The sequence below is a fragment of the Acipenser ruthenus genome, chromosome 55 (assembly GCF_902713425.1).
Source record: "Acipenser ruthenus chromosome 55, fAciRut3.2 maternal haplotype, whole genome shotgun sequence".
Classification (NCBI taxonomy): domain Eukaryota; kingdom Metazoa; phylum Chordata; class Actinopteri; order Acipenseriformes; family Acipenseridae; genus Acipenser; species Acipenser ruthenus.
In genome coordinates this window covers 6,352,522-6,367,049 of record NC_081243.1, presented here as the reverse complement: position 1 = coordinate 6,367,049, position 14,528 = coordinate 6,352,522, and the positions used below count along the sequence as shown (strand labels likewise).

Below are 14,528 nucleotides of genomic sequence, written 5' to 3'. Positions count from 1 at the left end.
ATAAAAAAGTTCTACAATGAGACACTACTGATCCTTCACTTGCATCAACTGTGACGTAGTGGTGGTCATAACTGGGGAGGTTGTGAGTTCAATCCCAGGTAATGCCTATCCCCGTGACAAATGCTTTAAAAAGTGGATTGGTTGGCTGCGCAGACCACCGTAAATCCCAAGTAAAAAGCAATCTGGGGGATCCAGATCCAGAAGCTGCTGCTGTCTCTGCCGCCATTAAGGCGTACACTGTGTCCAGCGCCTGGCCAGCAGTGTGGTGAGCCTGCGTGGGTTGGCCTGTCTGACGGAGCAGCAGGTAGATGAGTTCATTGAGCAACGGAGACAAGCAGCGCCTCACCTACCCTGCCCGTCACCAGGACAGGCTGATTCAGGGGCGATTCAAGACCACCAAGACCACCTCCTATGACACCCTGGGCACTGACAGCCTGAAACGGTGAGCTAGTTCATGTGTAATGTCATTACAATAGTAAAAAATATATATATATATATATATATGTAACTCACACACACAACCCTAAATTATAAACATGTGCCCATTACTACTAAAACTTTTTACTCCTGTTGCTTGGTTGCAGTTGCCTGCTCGGACAGGGCTCGGGACCTGCCCAGTGGCCACAGATGAGCAGATTCGTCGAGGCCATCTCTGCCACCTCCACCCATCCTCCACCAATTCCAAAGGTGTGAGGACTTCCCGGTGGGCGGCTATCCTCGGCGACTACTCCAAAGTCCGAGAGCTGGTGCTGGGCAGCCCGAGGCTCATGGAGAAGACCACCCTCCAGCTGTTCGAGTTGAATCAGCACACCCTTTCTCAATGGTAAGTTTCGTCTCTTGACTGGACACTGATGACATTACACCTCGAAAAGCATAGTGTTGAGATGTCCATTAAGAATGACAACATCTCGATCGCTATACAGTTTGAAGTTAAAGGCTGAAAGAAAAACGCACATAATCTACACAACTACCACAAACAAGTGACTGTGTTTCTGTTGAAACATAAAACTGACAATGTCATGCATCTGCTGTGTTTCAGGCACAACAAATGCCAGAAAGGGCAGGAGCATGCTGTCCTTCAACAGGGGGTCGCACCCCCTAGCGCCAGCGCAGTGGACCCAGAGCCTCAACCGCAGCCGCGCCCGCTGCTACAGGAGGGCATGACATACGGACACCAGCCGCATGTCTTTTCCATGCCCCCCAAACACCGCAGGTCAGGCAAAGCAGCAGAAACGCCCTGGGGCCACGGAGCAGATCGCAGTCCTGGACCAGTCGGCCACCCCTGCGCCACATCCCACTTCATCTCCTTCCACTTCTTCAGCTGCTTCCAGTTTTTACAATATCCAATTTATTATTTTAAGGCTTTGTCTCACAACTGCAACTTGCCCATATTGACTCAGGGGAGACGAAGGCAAGCACTCGCGTCCTCCGAAACATTTTTTTTTTTATGGTGGTGCATTGTTTCTTTTTTCTGTTTTGTGTTCTAATGTACCCCAGCAAACCTATACAGCATTTCATTCAGCACAAGTTCGACTTTCCTCTGGTCAAAGCCCCTACGTGTAAAGCTGATCGCAGTATTGAACCACAAGTGTAATGTAAACACTAAAATGTATATATTATAATCTGTTTTGTTCCAGTTTGACCTGTTTTGTTTGCTATGTTGAAAGCTGTATTGTTGAATTTGTCTTTCCATGTAATTAAATATTTCTAGTATGTTATTCATATATTGCACTGCCTGGTCCACTGTTTAAAAAGTATCAGTATCTGTGGACATCACTTTTCTCATAAACACGTTGGGTTTACCACCATGTCCTTGTATGTTAGCCTGATGTAATCAAGACAGACAGACAGGTGGGGGTGAAACACTGAAACAAAAGATCATCTTGCTGGTTGCATGAGATATGCCTTTAATTTCTATTCATTTAATGTAACAAAATAATTTCCTGTAATAAATATACATGTATGTAATAATTTGTATGCATTCAATGTAACAGAATAATTTCCTCTAATACATATATATGTAATTGTTTGGTGTGGATTTAAACACTGAAATGCATATATTCTAATCAGTTTTGTTCCAGATGTACATGTTTTGTTTACTATGTTGAAAACGATATTGTGTTTCAATGCAATTAAATATTTCTAGTTTACAACCAGTATGGTATTCATATTTCATACTACCTGCCCCACTGTATCTCTGGACATCGCTTTTCTCATAAACACCTGCACTGAACATTGAAATAAAAGATGTATACCTATTGCACGAGATATGCCTTTAATTTCCATTCATGCAATGTAACAGAACAATGTCCTGTAGTAAATTGTATGTAATTGCCTGGTGTGGATTTAATGCATTTTTCATCTGTGGTTTTATCTTTTTTTTGTAACATGTTAAGATTTATCAATAAAATACAATCTTATTTTTAAGTACATTCTATTGCTTCATTTCATTTTAAAATGCCTGTAATAGAAAGCAATTAGCAATACATAGTATTTGATTTAAAAAAAAAAATCTTCTCCATGAGTTTTCCTTACTGTTGACATCATTAATATTTCATCATCATCATTATTATTGTTATTATTATCAGTAGTAGTAGTAGTCGTAGTATTATTATGCATAATACATTATTCTATCAGTTTTATATATCATATTTCACAACGACATTCTACATACTAGAATAAAAAACAAATAAACTAGAGCATACTAGAATAAAAACAAAACATTACACAATCTGTATTATAAAAATATGACCAGTTTTAAAAGTAAATGCATTTAAAAACAGTACAGGGACTGTAGGAAAGTGAATGTTTGGATGTGATCTGGACGGTTGTTTATTTGGAACGCCGATACTTTTTTATTATTGTATTAAGAGCGCATTTGCGCACCGGGTCATGTGACACACTGATTAATGTGGATTTTTTATTTATTTATTTTAAGGCAGATACTGTCGATGCTGCGACCCCGGGGGCTTTTTTAAAACAATTTAGACGGCGCGCCGGGGGGCGCAGTGGGCGGCCTCCCCCACCCCGGGGGGAAGCGAACTGCCTAACCCGCGCTCCGCGGGCCCCCCGCCCCCCCGGGTCTTTTACTGTACGACTGGCCCAATTGCTTCGGTGGGCCGTTTCTCGTCAAATACGTGTGCAATTCAGAACTAGCCAAACGTGCATTAATCCCATAGAAGAATCAGTGATCATTGAAATGTAATCCAATGCTGCTGTTTACATAAAATTCAACAAAACAAAAGATAACAGTCCAGAAACGTTCATGTTGTGTCTGGTAAAATGTTATTTTCTCAAGTACAGCTGCAGAACTGACTTGATAAAACCATGTGAAATGCAGAAGCAATTAGCTGTTCTAACACGACAATACATGTGGAGCAAAACGCGCCGTGGAATTGTTATTTTGTTTGACCACGTCACCATGGAAATAGTTTTTGTTAAAACACGTTTATAAGAGCAGGTTCCGCAAATTGCAGACCCCTTTCAATTAAATTAAGGTAAGCAGAGACATCTGTAACATTTTGAAATATTTAAATAATTTATTATAAAAACAAAACACTTCAGAAAATAATATTGCAAATTATGCCGAAGATTTTACACAAGTGAGTACAATTTGCCACTAGGCCACCAGAACCCACACCAGCCTGGATTCAAGGAGATGTGTAAATAACATTAGTGAAGTTCCGCTTGCTAACTTCACTAACGTGTAAAACAATAATATTTTAGTTTTGAGTGACGCAAGAGAATATATAAATTATAAGTTTAGTCTCAAGTTATTTTGGTTTGTAGGTGGTTTCACTTTGTTCTAATTTAAATAGCAGTGCTATTCAAATTAGAGCAAAATGAAACCAACTACAAACCAAAATAAACATGTGCAAAGAAAATCATAATAAAATAAAAAGGTGAAATGATAAATCAATACAAAACAAGTGATCAAAAGTAAAAAAATCAAACAAAAAACAAAAAAACACCAGTTCGCCTTGTGGCAACAACACACACAAACTCAAAGAGCAAAATATAATATATTAGATTATGCCTTCCGTGATTTCCATTACAACGAGAGTAGATGTTAAAACTTCATGCTGATTTGAACTCGGCTCTCGCTAAGATAAGCTAAGATAAGATAAGCACCAACTAAGACGTAGCTTGACAGTAAAGTGATCCATAGGTGTCTCCGTCCATTTACGTTTCCTTCCATATGATGATGTAGATATCCTTCTGCCTGGTGTTGATGGCTGAAGTGTAATGCTGGCTCCAGGGATCAGCTTATTTTGCCTCCCTAGCGCATCAGCACACACAACGGCTGCGATGCTTGCTCCGGGGATCAACCGGAGCCAGCATCGCAGGAGGCTGTGTGGTCCAGTGGTCCAGTGGTTAAAGAAACGGGCTTGTATTATTATTATTATTTATTTCTTAGCAGACGCCCTTATCCAGGGCGACTTACAATCGTAAGCAAAAACAGTTCAAGCGTTACAATACAAGTAATACAATAAGAGCAAGAAATACAATAACTTTTGTTCAAGTAAAGTACAAGTTTGACAAACCACAATTCAATAATACAGTAGGTAATAGTGATAGTTACATCAGGATATGATTAAATAGTGATAGTTACATCAGGATGTGATTAAATACAAAGTACTACAGGTTAAAAACTTGGCAGATTACAGTATTCTGATGTACAGGATTAAATGCAGTAAAATAGGGGCTGATAAGAGCAAAATAAAGCACATTTACATGAAGGGTGATAGTGTCCCAGGATACAAACAGAGGAGTTCTACAGGTGCTCTTTGAAGAGGTGAGTCTTAAGGAGGCGCCGGAATGTGGTCAGGGACTGGGCAGTCCTGACATCTGTAGGAAGGTCATTCCACCACTGCGGAGCAAGGGTGGAGAAGGAGCGGGCTTTGGAGGCAGGGGAGCGTAGCGGTGGTAGAGCTAGTCTTCTAGTGCAGGCGAAGCGGAGAGGTCGAGTGGGGGTGTAGGTAGAGATGAGGGTCTGGAGGTAGCTGGGTGCAGACTGGTCAAGGCATCTGTAGGCTAGTACAAGAGTCTTGAACTGGATGCGAGCGGTGATCGGGAGCCAGTGGAGCGAGCATAGTAGTGGAGTAGCGTGGGCGAAGCGAGGCAGAGAGAACACCAGGCGGACAGCAGAGTTCTGGATGAGCTGGAGCGGACGGGTGGCGGACGCAGGGAGGCCAGCCAGGAGGGAGTTGCAGTAGTCTAGGCGGGAGAGTACCAGGGCCTGGACCTGGAGCTGGGTAGCATAGTTGGTGAGGAAGGGTCGGATTCTTCGGATGTTGCTCAGGAAGAATCGGCAAGTGCGTGCCAGAGTGGAGATGTGCTGGGAATAAGAGAGGCAGGGGTCCAGGGTGACTCCAAGGTTCTTAGCTGAGGAAGAGGGAGAGAGTGTGGTAGATTCCAGAGGAACAGAGATGGAGAGATCAGAGGAGGGGGAGGAGGAGGGAAATAAAAGGAGGTCAGATTTAGAGAGGTTGAGTTTGAGGTGATGCGAGTGCATCCAGGAGGAAATAGCAGACAGACAGGTAGAGATACAGGAGGAGATGGTGCAGTCAGAGGTGGGGAAGGAGAGGAAAATCTGAGCATCATCAGCATAGAAATGGTATGAGAAACCATAGGATGCGATGAGGGGGCCCAGGGAGCGGGTGTAGAGAGAGAACAGGAGAGGACCCAAGACTGACCCTTGGGGGACTCCAGTTAAGAGAGGGTGAGGTGTGGAGGTTGCTCCACGCCAGGTTACCTGGTAAGTGCGGTTGGAGAGGTAGGAGGAGAACCAGGCCAGAGCAGTGTCAGAGATCCCCAGGTCAGCAAGAGATGATAGTAGAATAGAGTGATCAACAGTGTCAAAGGCAGCAGAGAGGTCGAGGAGAATTAGGACAGAGGAGAGAGAGGCAGCTCGGGCACATTTAAGTGAGTTGGTGACAGACAGGAGGGCGGTTTCAGTAGAGTGAGCAGAGCAGAAGCCAGATTGGAGAGGGTCAAGCAGAGAGTGGTTGGACAGGAAAGCAGAGAGCTGGCGGTGTACAGTCCACTCGAGGGTTTTGGAGAGGAAGGGTAGGAGGGAGACAGGACGGTAGCTCTGGAGGGAGGTGGGGTCGAGGGTAGGTTTTTTGAGGAGGGGAGTGATAGAGAAGGTCCCTGGTTCAAATCCCACCTCAACCACTGACTCATTGTGTGACCCTGAGCAAGTCACTTAACCTCCTTGTGCTCCGTCTTTCAGGTGAGACGTAATTGTAAGTGACTCTGCAGCTGATGCATAGTTCACACACCCTAGTCTCTGTAAGTCGCCTTGGATAAAGGCGTCTGCTAAATAAACAAATAATAACCACAGTGCGGTCTCCCCATCAGCTTGATGACTGTCTGGATTGAGCTAAGTAGGGTACATCTCTGGGGTCTTCAAGTGGGCACCTTCCATCCTCGGTGTTTCGTCGACTAGCCCACGACACCTCAAGAGGGCTCGACGGTGATTCTGGCATCCCAGAATCACCCCCCTCCGTCCCCCACTCAACTCAGCCCAGTTTACTTACCTGTACATCAGCGTTTCTTTTGAGATCCCCAGCCAGAATCTTTCCGTCTCAACCACAGCCAGTTGCTGCTCCTCTCTGCTGCTTCAGATAAGTTCTTCACTGTGCGACGCAGCTCTTGGCCACTGAATCCGACATCTCTGAGAAACCGGGTTGTAGATTGTGCCACAAATCCTCGACAACCCACCTTCACCTAGACTCTCCATCCTCGCTGTTCCGCTTCAGTGGCTAGTTGAGCATACCGCAGTTTCTTCCTCTCATACGCCTAATCTACAGCATCCTCCCATGGCACGGTTAATTCTACCAGGTGAACAAGGTGTGCAAGACAATATCTGGTCGAAGGTTAGTGGTGGCAATCTCAGGTGGAAAAATAAGCCGTTGACCAACAGCTGCCAGCATTTTCCATTCTCTAGCAGCTTCCAGTTGTCCTGGGCGAGGATTGGTTTTAACACCTTTTCTTGGTGGTTGCTCTCCTGGACGGAGGAATGTTGTCTTTTGTGTGTAATGTTCTGATGGAACAGGTGGCAACTTATTGGTCATGTTACGCTTATCTTCCAATGCTAAGGCCAAACATCGCAGCACCTGGTCATGGTGCCAAGTAAACCGTCCTTGGCTAAGAGCCACCTTACATCCTGTCAAAATGTGCCTTAATGACATGAGGGATCCTCTCCTACCCAGAGGTTTAGGATCTGTGGTGATGGGAGAACATCATATGTTGACCTGATGAGGAAACTGATCCTGCTCTGTTCCATTGTCCATAGGTCTTGTCAGCCAATCTTGCGGTGTTCCACACTCTCCCATCTCATCCATTCTCCCTACTTGGCCTGGGAAATGGCCTTTATATACCTCATCCTCTCCTCCTGCTTTTGCACCTTGTTGACTACCAGCTTCCTCCTTTGAGCTGGGGCTGCCTTGTGCCATGTAGGAGGAGCTGAACTGAGACCAAGACCCCCTCTTCCATGCTGAACTTGCCCCATGATATCACCAATTCGAAGGGCAGCCTTTGCATCCTCCACAGCTTTCTTTGCCTCCCACTTTCTTCCTGTTTTCAGCAGAGGTGCTGCCTCCCTTACGCATTTGTCACGTGACTCTACTAATGTCATTTCCAGTCTGACCTTGGCGCACTTAAACTCCTTGGTTAGAGCGGATGCTTGTAGCTGCAGTATTACTTTACCATAAAGTCCCACTCTACTGAGGCAGCGTGGAACTCCAGTACAAAAGAAAATAAAAATGTGTAAAAGAAACAGCCGTTGACAATTGGTCCGTCTCGATAAGCAGCGAAATTGGCAGCATCCTGCACAGTTCAACCTTCAACACAGGTAAGAGTCACCGCAAACAACTCCGGCCACACCCACACCCACACCAGCGAGGCAATGAGCGCGTTTTAAACAATCACGAAACGAGTCTCTCCTGTTTTTTTTGTGCGCTACGTCTCTGTGCAGATATTGAGCCACACTTCCCGCTAGTTTTAAATTATAATTCTGTGTTTAGTTATTGTTTTAATTAACAGGGAGTGCAAACCGCTTGCCGTGATTGTGTATTCTAGATCTGCCCTATTTGTTAAGTATAGTTTACCACCTGTATTTAATAAAACGATGTTCATTACCCGACACAGTAATCAAAGAAAAGGAGACGGTGTTGCATTCCCAAATGCTCTGCAACCCCCGTAAACAACAACACACATTCTCCCCATTCACTAACAGCGTGACCCGTCACGTTCCCCTTACAATACATGTATCATAAAAGACAGACTAGACAAACTGAACAGACAAGTCCTGCAACAAAGCAATTGGCCGGTTCGTTATAATATAATTTTTTATTTGAAAGTAAAAATATATGAAAGCATGACGACCTTTATGTACACAAATCTTCACTAATATACAATTGAACAACAGCTGTTGAATATTTATTTTCGTTTATACAGTATTAAATGTCATTGTTTATATGATAATGAAAAATAAATAAATAAATATCAAGCTAAGTAAATAAATACATACATGTCTATGTATTCATTTATTTCAATATTTATTTTTAAATTATTTATGTATTTAGACCAGTATAGAGAGAGGAAACCGTATTTCCTTGTGCCAATAGGGACCACAATGATCGTTACACTCACAGGAAACTAAAAATTTTCAATCTCAGAATGAGATTAAAAAAAAACCGATTTGCTAATAAATTTGCTGTGAGACTATTTTGTGGGTTTAGTTAGTGGATACCTCTCCTTCAGTCTTCTGCATTATTCAATTTCAACAGCAGGTGGCGCACTTTACCAACTTAAACTCTCGTATATTTAGGGCTTTTGTTTTTCAGCTTTTATTAATTGCATTTTTTGGTGCTTATTATTATTTTTTTTTTAGCTATTTTCGAGATTTATGTAAAAAAAAAATTCGGGGCTTTCGTTTTTGATATACTGTATGAAATTAGTGTTTTTGGTTAGTTTCCAAAATGCTTGAGCGTTTTTTTTTTTCTGTCAAAATATGTATAGTACTAACTCCACAGTATTTGCACACTTAAATGGTACGTTCATTCCTTTGCTGTCTTCCACAATGAAATCCCTATGGTTACGGGCACATTCTTCTGGGGGGTTTTGTGTGTTAGCATTTTTGTACATTTCGCCACAATTATATTTTAAATGCTCCGTATCTTTACTGCAATATAGTTTGAAATCCCGCTAGCAAGCCTCCATCCTGATTTGTAATCTCGTTTTAAATCTCGCCAGCGGAGTCTCCAATAGAAATGTAGGAATGTGCTGTCACTCAGTAGTTGGGGCGGGTTTAAAGTATTCAGAACGAATCAATGATAGATGCAGTCAGGGAGGCGGGACATTGCCGAGCAGCACAGGGAAATGTATGTATGTATGTATGTCTGTATGTATGCATTATTATTATTATTATTATTATTATTATTATTATTATTATTATTATTATTATTATTATTATTATTATTATTATTGTAGTAGGTTTTATTTTTTAATAGAAAAAGGGTAAAGTCCACGTGAATTGATTAACCATTTCCACAGGTTAAAACCGAAAATCAGAAGCCCTATGTATATTATACTACTGTAAACTGATAGACGTGAATGTGTCCTGTCGACCCCCCCCCCCCCCCCCCCCTCAAAAATATAACAAAATCCAGAGAATTCTCAGCTCGCTTACTTCATCTTACAAAAACTGCTTGTCTCAACTAATCACATATTTGCTCATTAATCTTTATTTGGTCATTTTAACACATATAAAGTCAGGAAAATACAGAAATTATGAATGTATTAATGAAATATAGGTTAAAACGTTACTGCGTATTATCTTTAATTCACGGTGTAGTAGCCACTAGAGGCCGCTGGAGGGTGCTAAAGAAACTGTTAAAATAATAGTTACAGTTTGATAGTGACAGTTAGGGTACGGTATAGGGATTGGGGTAGATGTCAGGTTTAGGGGTTGCGGTAGAGGTTAGGTTTAGTAGGGGTAAGGTTTAGGGGTTGGGGTAGAGGTTAGGTTTAGGGGTAGGTTTAGGGGTTGGGTTAGAGGTTAGGTTTAGGGGTAGGGGTAGGGGTAAGGTTTAGGGGTTGGGGTAGAGGTTAGGTTTAGGGGTAGGGGTAAGGTTTAGGGGTTGGGGTAGAGGTTAGGTTTAGGGGTTGAGGTACAGGTTAGGTTTAGGGGTTGAGATACAGGTTAGGTTTAGGGGTAGGGGTAAAGTTTAAGGGTTGGGGTACAGGTTAGGTTTAGGGGTTAGGTTTAGGTTTAGTTGTACGGGTAAGGTTTAGTTGTACGGTTAATGTATGTATGTATGTATGTATGTATTATTATTATTATTATTATTATTATTATTATTATTATTATTATTATTATTATTATTATTGTAGTAGGTTTTATTTTTTAATAGAAAGAGGGTAAAGTCAACATGAATTGATTAACCATTTCCAGAGTTTTTTAGGTGTTTTCTGGTGTTTATTGGCTATCCACCAATTTAATTTATTTTGTATCGGGTGTTTTATTGGGTTTTATTGGTTAAAAGCGAAAATCAGAAGCCCTATGTATATTATCCTACTGTAAACTGATAGACGTGAATGTGTCCTGTCAACCCTTACCCCTAGGGGTAGGGGTAGGTTTAGGTGTTGGGTTAAGGTTTAGGGTTTGGGGTAGAGGTTAAGGTTGGGGTAGAGGTTAGTTTTAGGGTAGAGGTTAGGTTTAGGGGTTGGGGTACAGGTGAGGTTTAGTGGTAGGGATAAGGTTTAGGGGTTGGGGTACAGGTTAGGTTTAGGGGTTAGGTTTAGGTTTAGTTGTACGGGTAAAGTTTAGAGGTTAGGTTTAGGGGTACGGGTAAGGTTTAGGGGTTGGGGTAGAGGTTAGGTTTAGGGGTAGGGGTTAGGTTTAGGGGTTGGGGTAGGGGTTAGGTTTAGGGGTAGGGGTTAGGGTTAGGGTAAGGTTTAGGGTTTGGGAAGATGTTAGGTTTAGGGGTTAGGTTTAGGTTTAGTTGTACGGGTAAGATTTAGAGGTTAGGTTTAGGGGTTGTGGTAGAGGTTAGGTTTAGGGGTAGAGTTGAGGTTTAGGGGTTGGGGTTAGAGGTTAGGTTTAGGGGTTAGATGTAGGGGTTAAGAGTGAGTGGCAGGTTTACTACACTGAGCATCAAAAGAAACTTATCACTATTATAACATATTTATTTTCGAAAAAAATAAGCTATATAAATGATGGACATTGACAAAATGTTTCTTTTTAATCACTCGATCATTCATCCTTGACCATGACACACTTGAGTGACTATGACTGTTGCACATTCACTTAATAACTCAACTTAAGAATCTAAATATAGCTGCCCTGAACCTCAAATTGTCTGCTGCTGCCTTCCCCCACAGTACGAAGCCTTGGTGTACTTCTTGAAAGCAACCTCTCCTTTGATGCCCACATCTCCTCCATGGTCAAATCTTCCTTCTACCATCTTCAAAACATCTCCAAAGTCCATCCCTATCTTTCCCTCCCAGATGCGGAGATAGTTTGTCATGCATTTGTCTCCTCTCAACTCGACTACTGCAACTCTCTATATGGTGGTCTCCTGGAACGCACAATAAACCGACTGCAGCTAGTCCAGAATGCCGCTGCCAGGATCCTTGCCAGATATAAAAAACGTGATCACATCACCCCCCGTCTTGCCCTACCTGTAAAGTTCAGGTTTATTTTCAAAACTCCTGCTCACCTACAATGCCCTTCATCACACAGGTCCCCGAGTACCTCCTCAACCTGCTGACCCGCTATGTCCCTGCCTGCAAGCTGAGGTCCTCCAACTCTGGACTGCTTGTTATCCCCAAGCAAAAGCGCACCACACTTTGAGAATGCTCATTTAGCTTCATGGCTCCGACTCTCTGGAACTCTCTCCCAGCTTTGGTGCGTGATGCTCCCACCATCGCTCGCTTTAAATCAACTCTCAAGACCCGCCTGTTCTCTCTTGCTTTCCATGCTCTTTAAGCCTGATAGCTGCTATTATCTGCTGTGCTGCTGATACTATTTAATGTATAATGCTACTATCATGTATTCTGCACTTTCCACTGTATTTAATGTATTATGATTTTTTAAATTATATATTATGTATTATGCATTTCTCTGTATTTAAATTATTATGGATTTTCTTGTTGTTACTGCATCTTGTAAAGAGTTTTGTGATGGGGGTCCACTATGAAAGGCGCTATATAAAATAAAGATTGATTGATTAATCACCTAATTAGTGAGACAGTTGATTGGACGCTGGATGTGGAGTGATTTCAGCTGTTGAGTTGCAAGCTTGAATAAAAGCAATAAAGTAAATCACAGAAAAAAAACAATATGCCACGTCTGTCAAGAGAGCAGCGCCTTCGTGCGATGGGCGTGTTGGAGGCTGGACTAGGGCAGGTACTGTGGCTGACCGTCTTGGGTGCTCACAGCCAGCGATTTCAAACCTAGTGAGACGGTATAACCAGACACACTCTGCCAATGACAGGCCACAAACTGGGAGACCAAAAATCACAACACCTGCCCAAGATTGACAGATCATTTTCCAACATCTTCATGATGTCAGTTGTTAATCAGCACAATAAAAAGTCACTGCACCTGCTCTAAAACAGAGTTTGTCATTTTTTGATAACCTCTAGTGAATTTTATCCAAATATAAGTGATAAGTTTCTTTTGATGCTCAAATTTAAGTGATGAGTTTCTTTTGATGCTCAGTATATATTTTTGTAGATAACTTTAGAATTTGTTTTTATTTTCCACATTTTTTTCTTTAAATTAATATAATAAAGGTCAAGGATGATAAAATTCTGTGTTTTTGAGTGTGTGAGTTTTGTTAAATTATTTTGCACCCTCTAGCGGCCTCTAGTGGCAACTACATCCGATGCTCACCACCCTGAACTGAATGGTTGCACAAGTGTGCCTTCCATCCATTTATCAGCAGGTTTATAAGTTACTCGGTAAAATTGCTGAAAAAAAATAAATAAATAGTAGCGACACAAGGGCGAAAAAATAGTTTTCCAATGCAAATTCTAGTGAGTCAAAGGGAATTTTCTGTGATGTTTCGTGATGTCATAGCCTAATTTGCATGTGTGGCTACGTTTTCAGGTTATTCCCTAAGAATATACTCGCTAGATGATTTTCCTTACATTTTTGTACTCGCTCGCTAGTCTAGCGACTATATTCTACCGAGTTAAGCTCTTAAAAAAATAAACAAATCAATCAATCAATGAACCTTAGCAGTTCACAAAACCAACAATAAAATGTGCATCCCGTATGGGAAAACTGAACCTGCAGTGAGTGTCAAAAATGATGGAAATAAGTATTGCATGCGTAAAAGGTACTTACAAAGGTAAATGTTTACCACAGCATTGCTTTCACATATTTTCCCACTAGTTTAAAGTTGCTTATTCAATTTCTGCTCTTTTGTTAGAAGTCTTCCAATGTTCTGTAGCAGAGTGTACTAGGATGCATACTACTAAACTTCATAAGCAGAAAGAAAAAGAAAAACAGTTGTATTATAAAGCTATTTAAAAAAGTGTGTGTGTGTGTGTGTGTATCTATGCCTTACATTGGCATAAGTTCATAACAGCACTATATCAAGGATAATAATGTTTTTTTTTTCCAGCATTAAAATGTGTTAGTATACTACTCTTTAGCACTGACATGCATATGTACCTTTTTAACCATTCATAATATTGTAGTTTTGTACCTACTTAAATATTAATATATAAATACCTATCAAAATAGACATATTGTTTTCACCACTGATGGATGTACATTTGCAACCAAAAGAATAAAGTCCCTGTGGCAGGGTGGTCGTGTGGTGACGTCATGCCAGAAGCAGGAAGGAAAAGAAACTGACACCAGGTGAGTACTGCAGTCACGGTGCAAAGGCGCTTGAGCCATTTTATTTTTTTAAATGACAAAAACAAAATAAAAGGTTTAAACAAAAAACACTTACTCAAAATAAACAATACAGTTCAGGCTGGGCGATCACCTTCACTGAACCTAAATATTTTTTTAAATAAATTTCTCTCTTCTCGCTCTCCCGTACGCTCCTCTGTACAACCCACCCAGAGGGTAGAGAGCTGCAGGTTTATATACAGGTGACCATCTCCTGATTAGCAACAAATTAATCACTTAACTCAGGAAATGGCCACCTTCTGCACAAGGTTTTTAATTATTCCTGGCAGACGACAAGCACTAATCTCGCCTCTGCCAGAACATTTTAACTAAAAACAAAACAATAACAAAACACGTGGCGCTTCGCCGTCATATATAAATACAATAATAAATCATAAAACACAAATACAAAATAACACAGGGGCGGAGGGGGAGACCCTGTTCTAAAAATAAATAAACAAATAACTCTACAGGGCTCCTTGCCCTGTTACAGTCCCTTATACCATTATTTCACTTTAAAATCTACTCATTTCTGTTATATTAATCTACTTATTATTCTCTTGTAATGTCTATTTACCATACATATTCTCGAATATCTTTCCCTCAC

At 41.5% G+C, this 14,528-nt stretch overlaps 1 protein-coding gene across 1 annotated transcript; it reads left to right on the top strand.

Annotated features, from left to right (window-relative positions):
- Positions 1-308: 308 nt before the first annotated feature.
- On the top strand, positions 309-3,156 carry LOC117967555 (uncharacterized). Its single transcript, XM_059017117.1, has 4 exons — positions 309-423; positions 601-823; positions 1,040-1,415; positions 2,989-3,156. The coding sequence occupies exons 1-4, from the start codon at positions 309-311 to the stop codon at positions 3,154-3,156; spliced, it is 882 nt and encodes a 293-aa protein (XP_058873100.1).
- Positions 3,157-14,528: the final 11,372 nt, after the last annotated feature.

Bases quoted from the DNA above. Each gene is read 5' to 3' on its own strand.
- LOC117967555 (XM_059017117.1), top strand. From the start codon at position 309: ATGAGTTCATTGAGCAACGGAGACAAGCAGCGCCTCACCTACCCTGCC. The intron at 424-600 runs GCACTGACAGCC...CTGCTCGGACAG, and splicing joins CACCTCCTATGACACCCTGG to GGCTCGGGACCTGCCCAGTG. The intron at 824-1,039 runs GTAAGTTTCGTC...GCTGTGTTTCAG, and splicing joins CAGCACACCCTTTCTCAATG to GCACAACAAATGCCAGAAAG.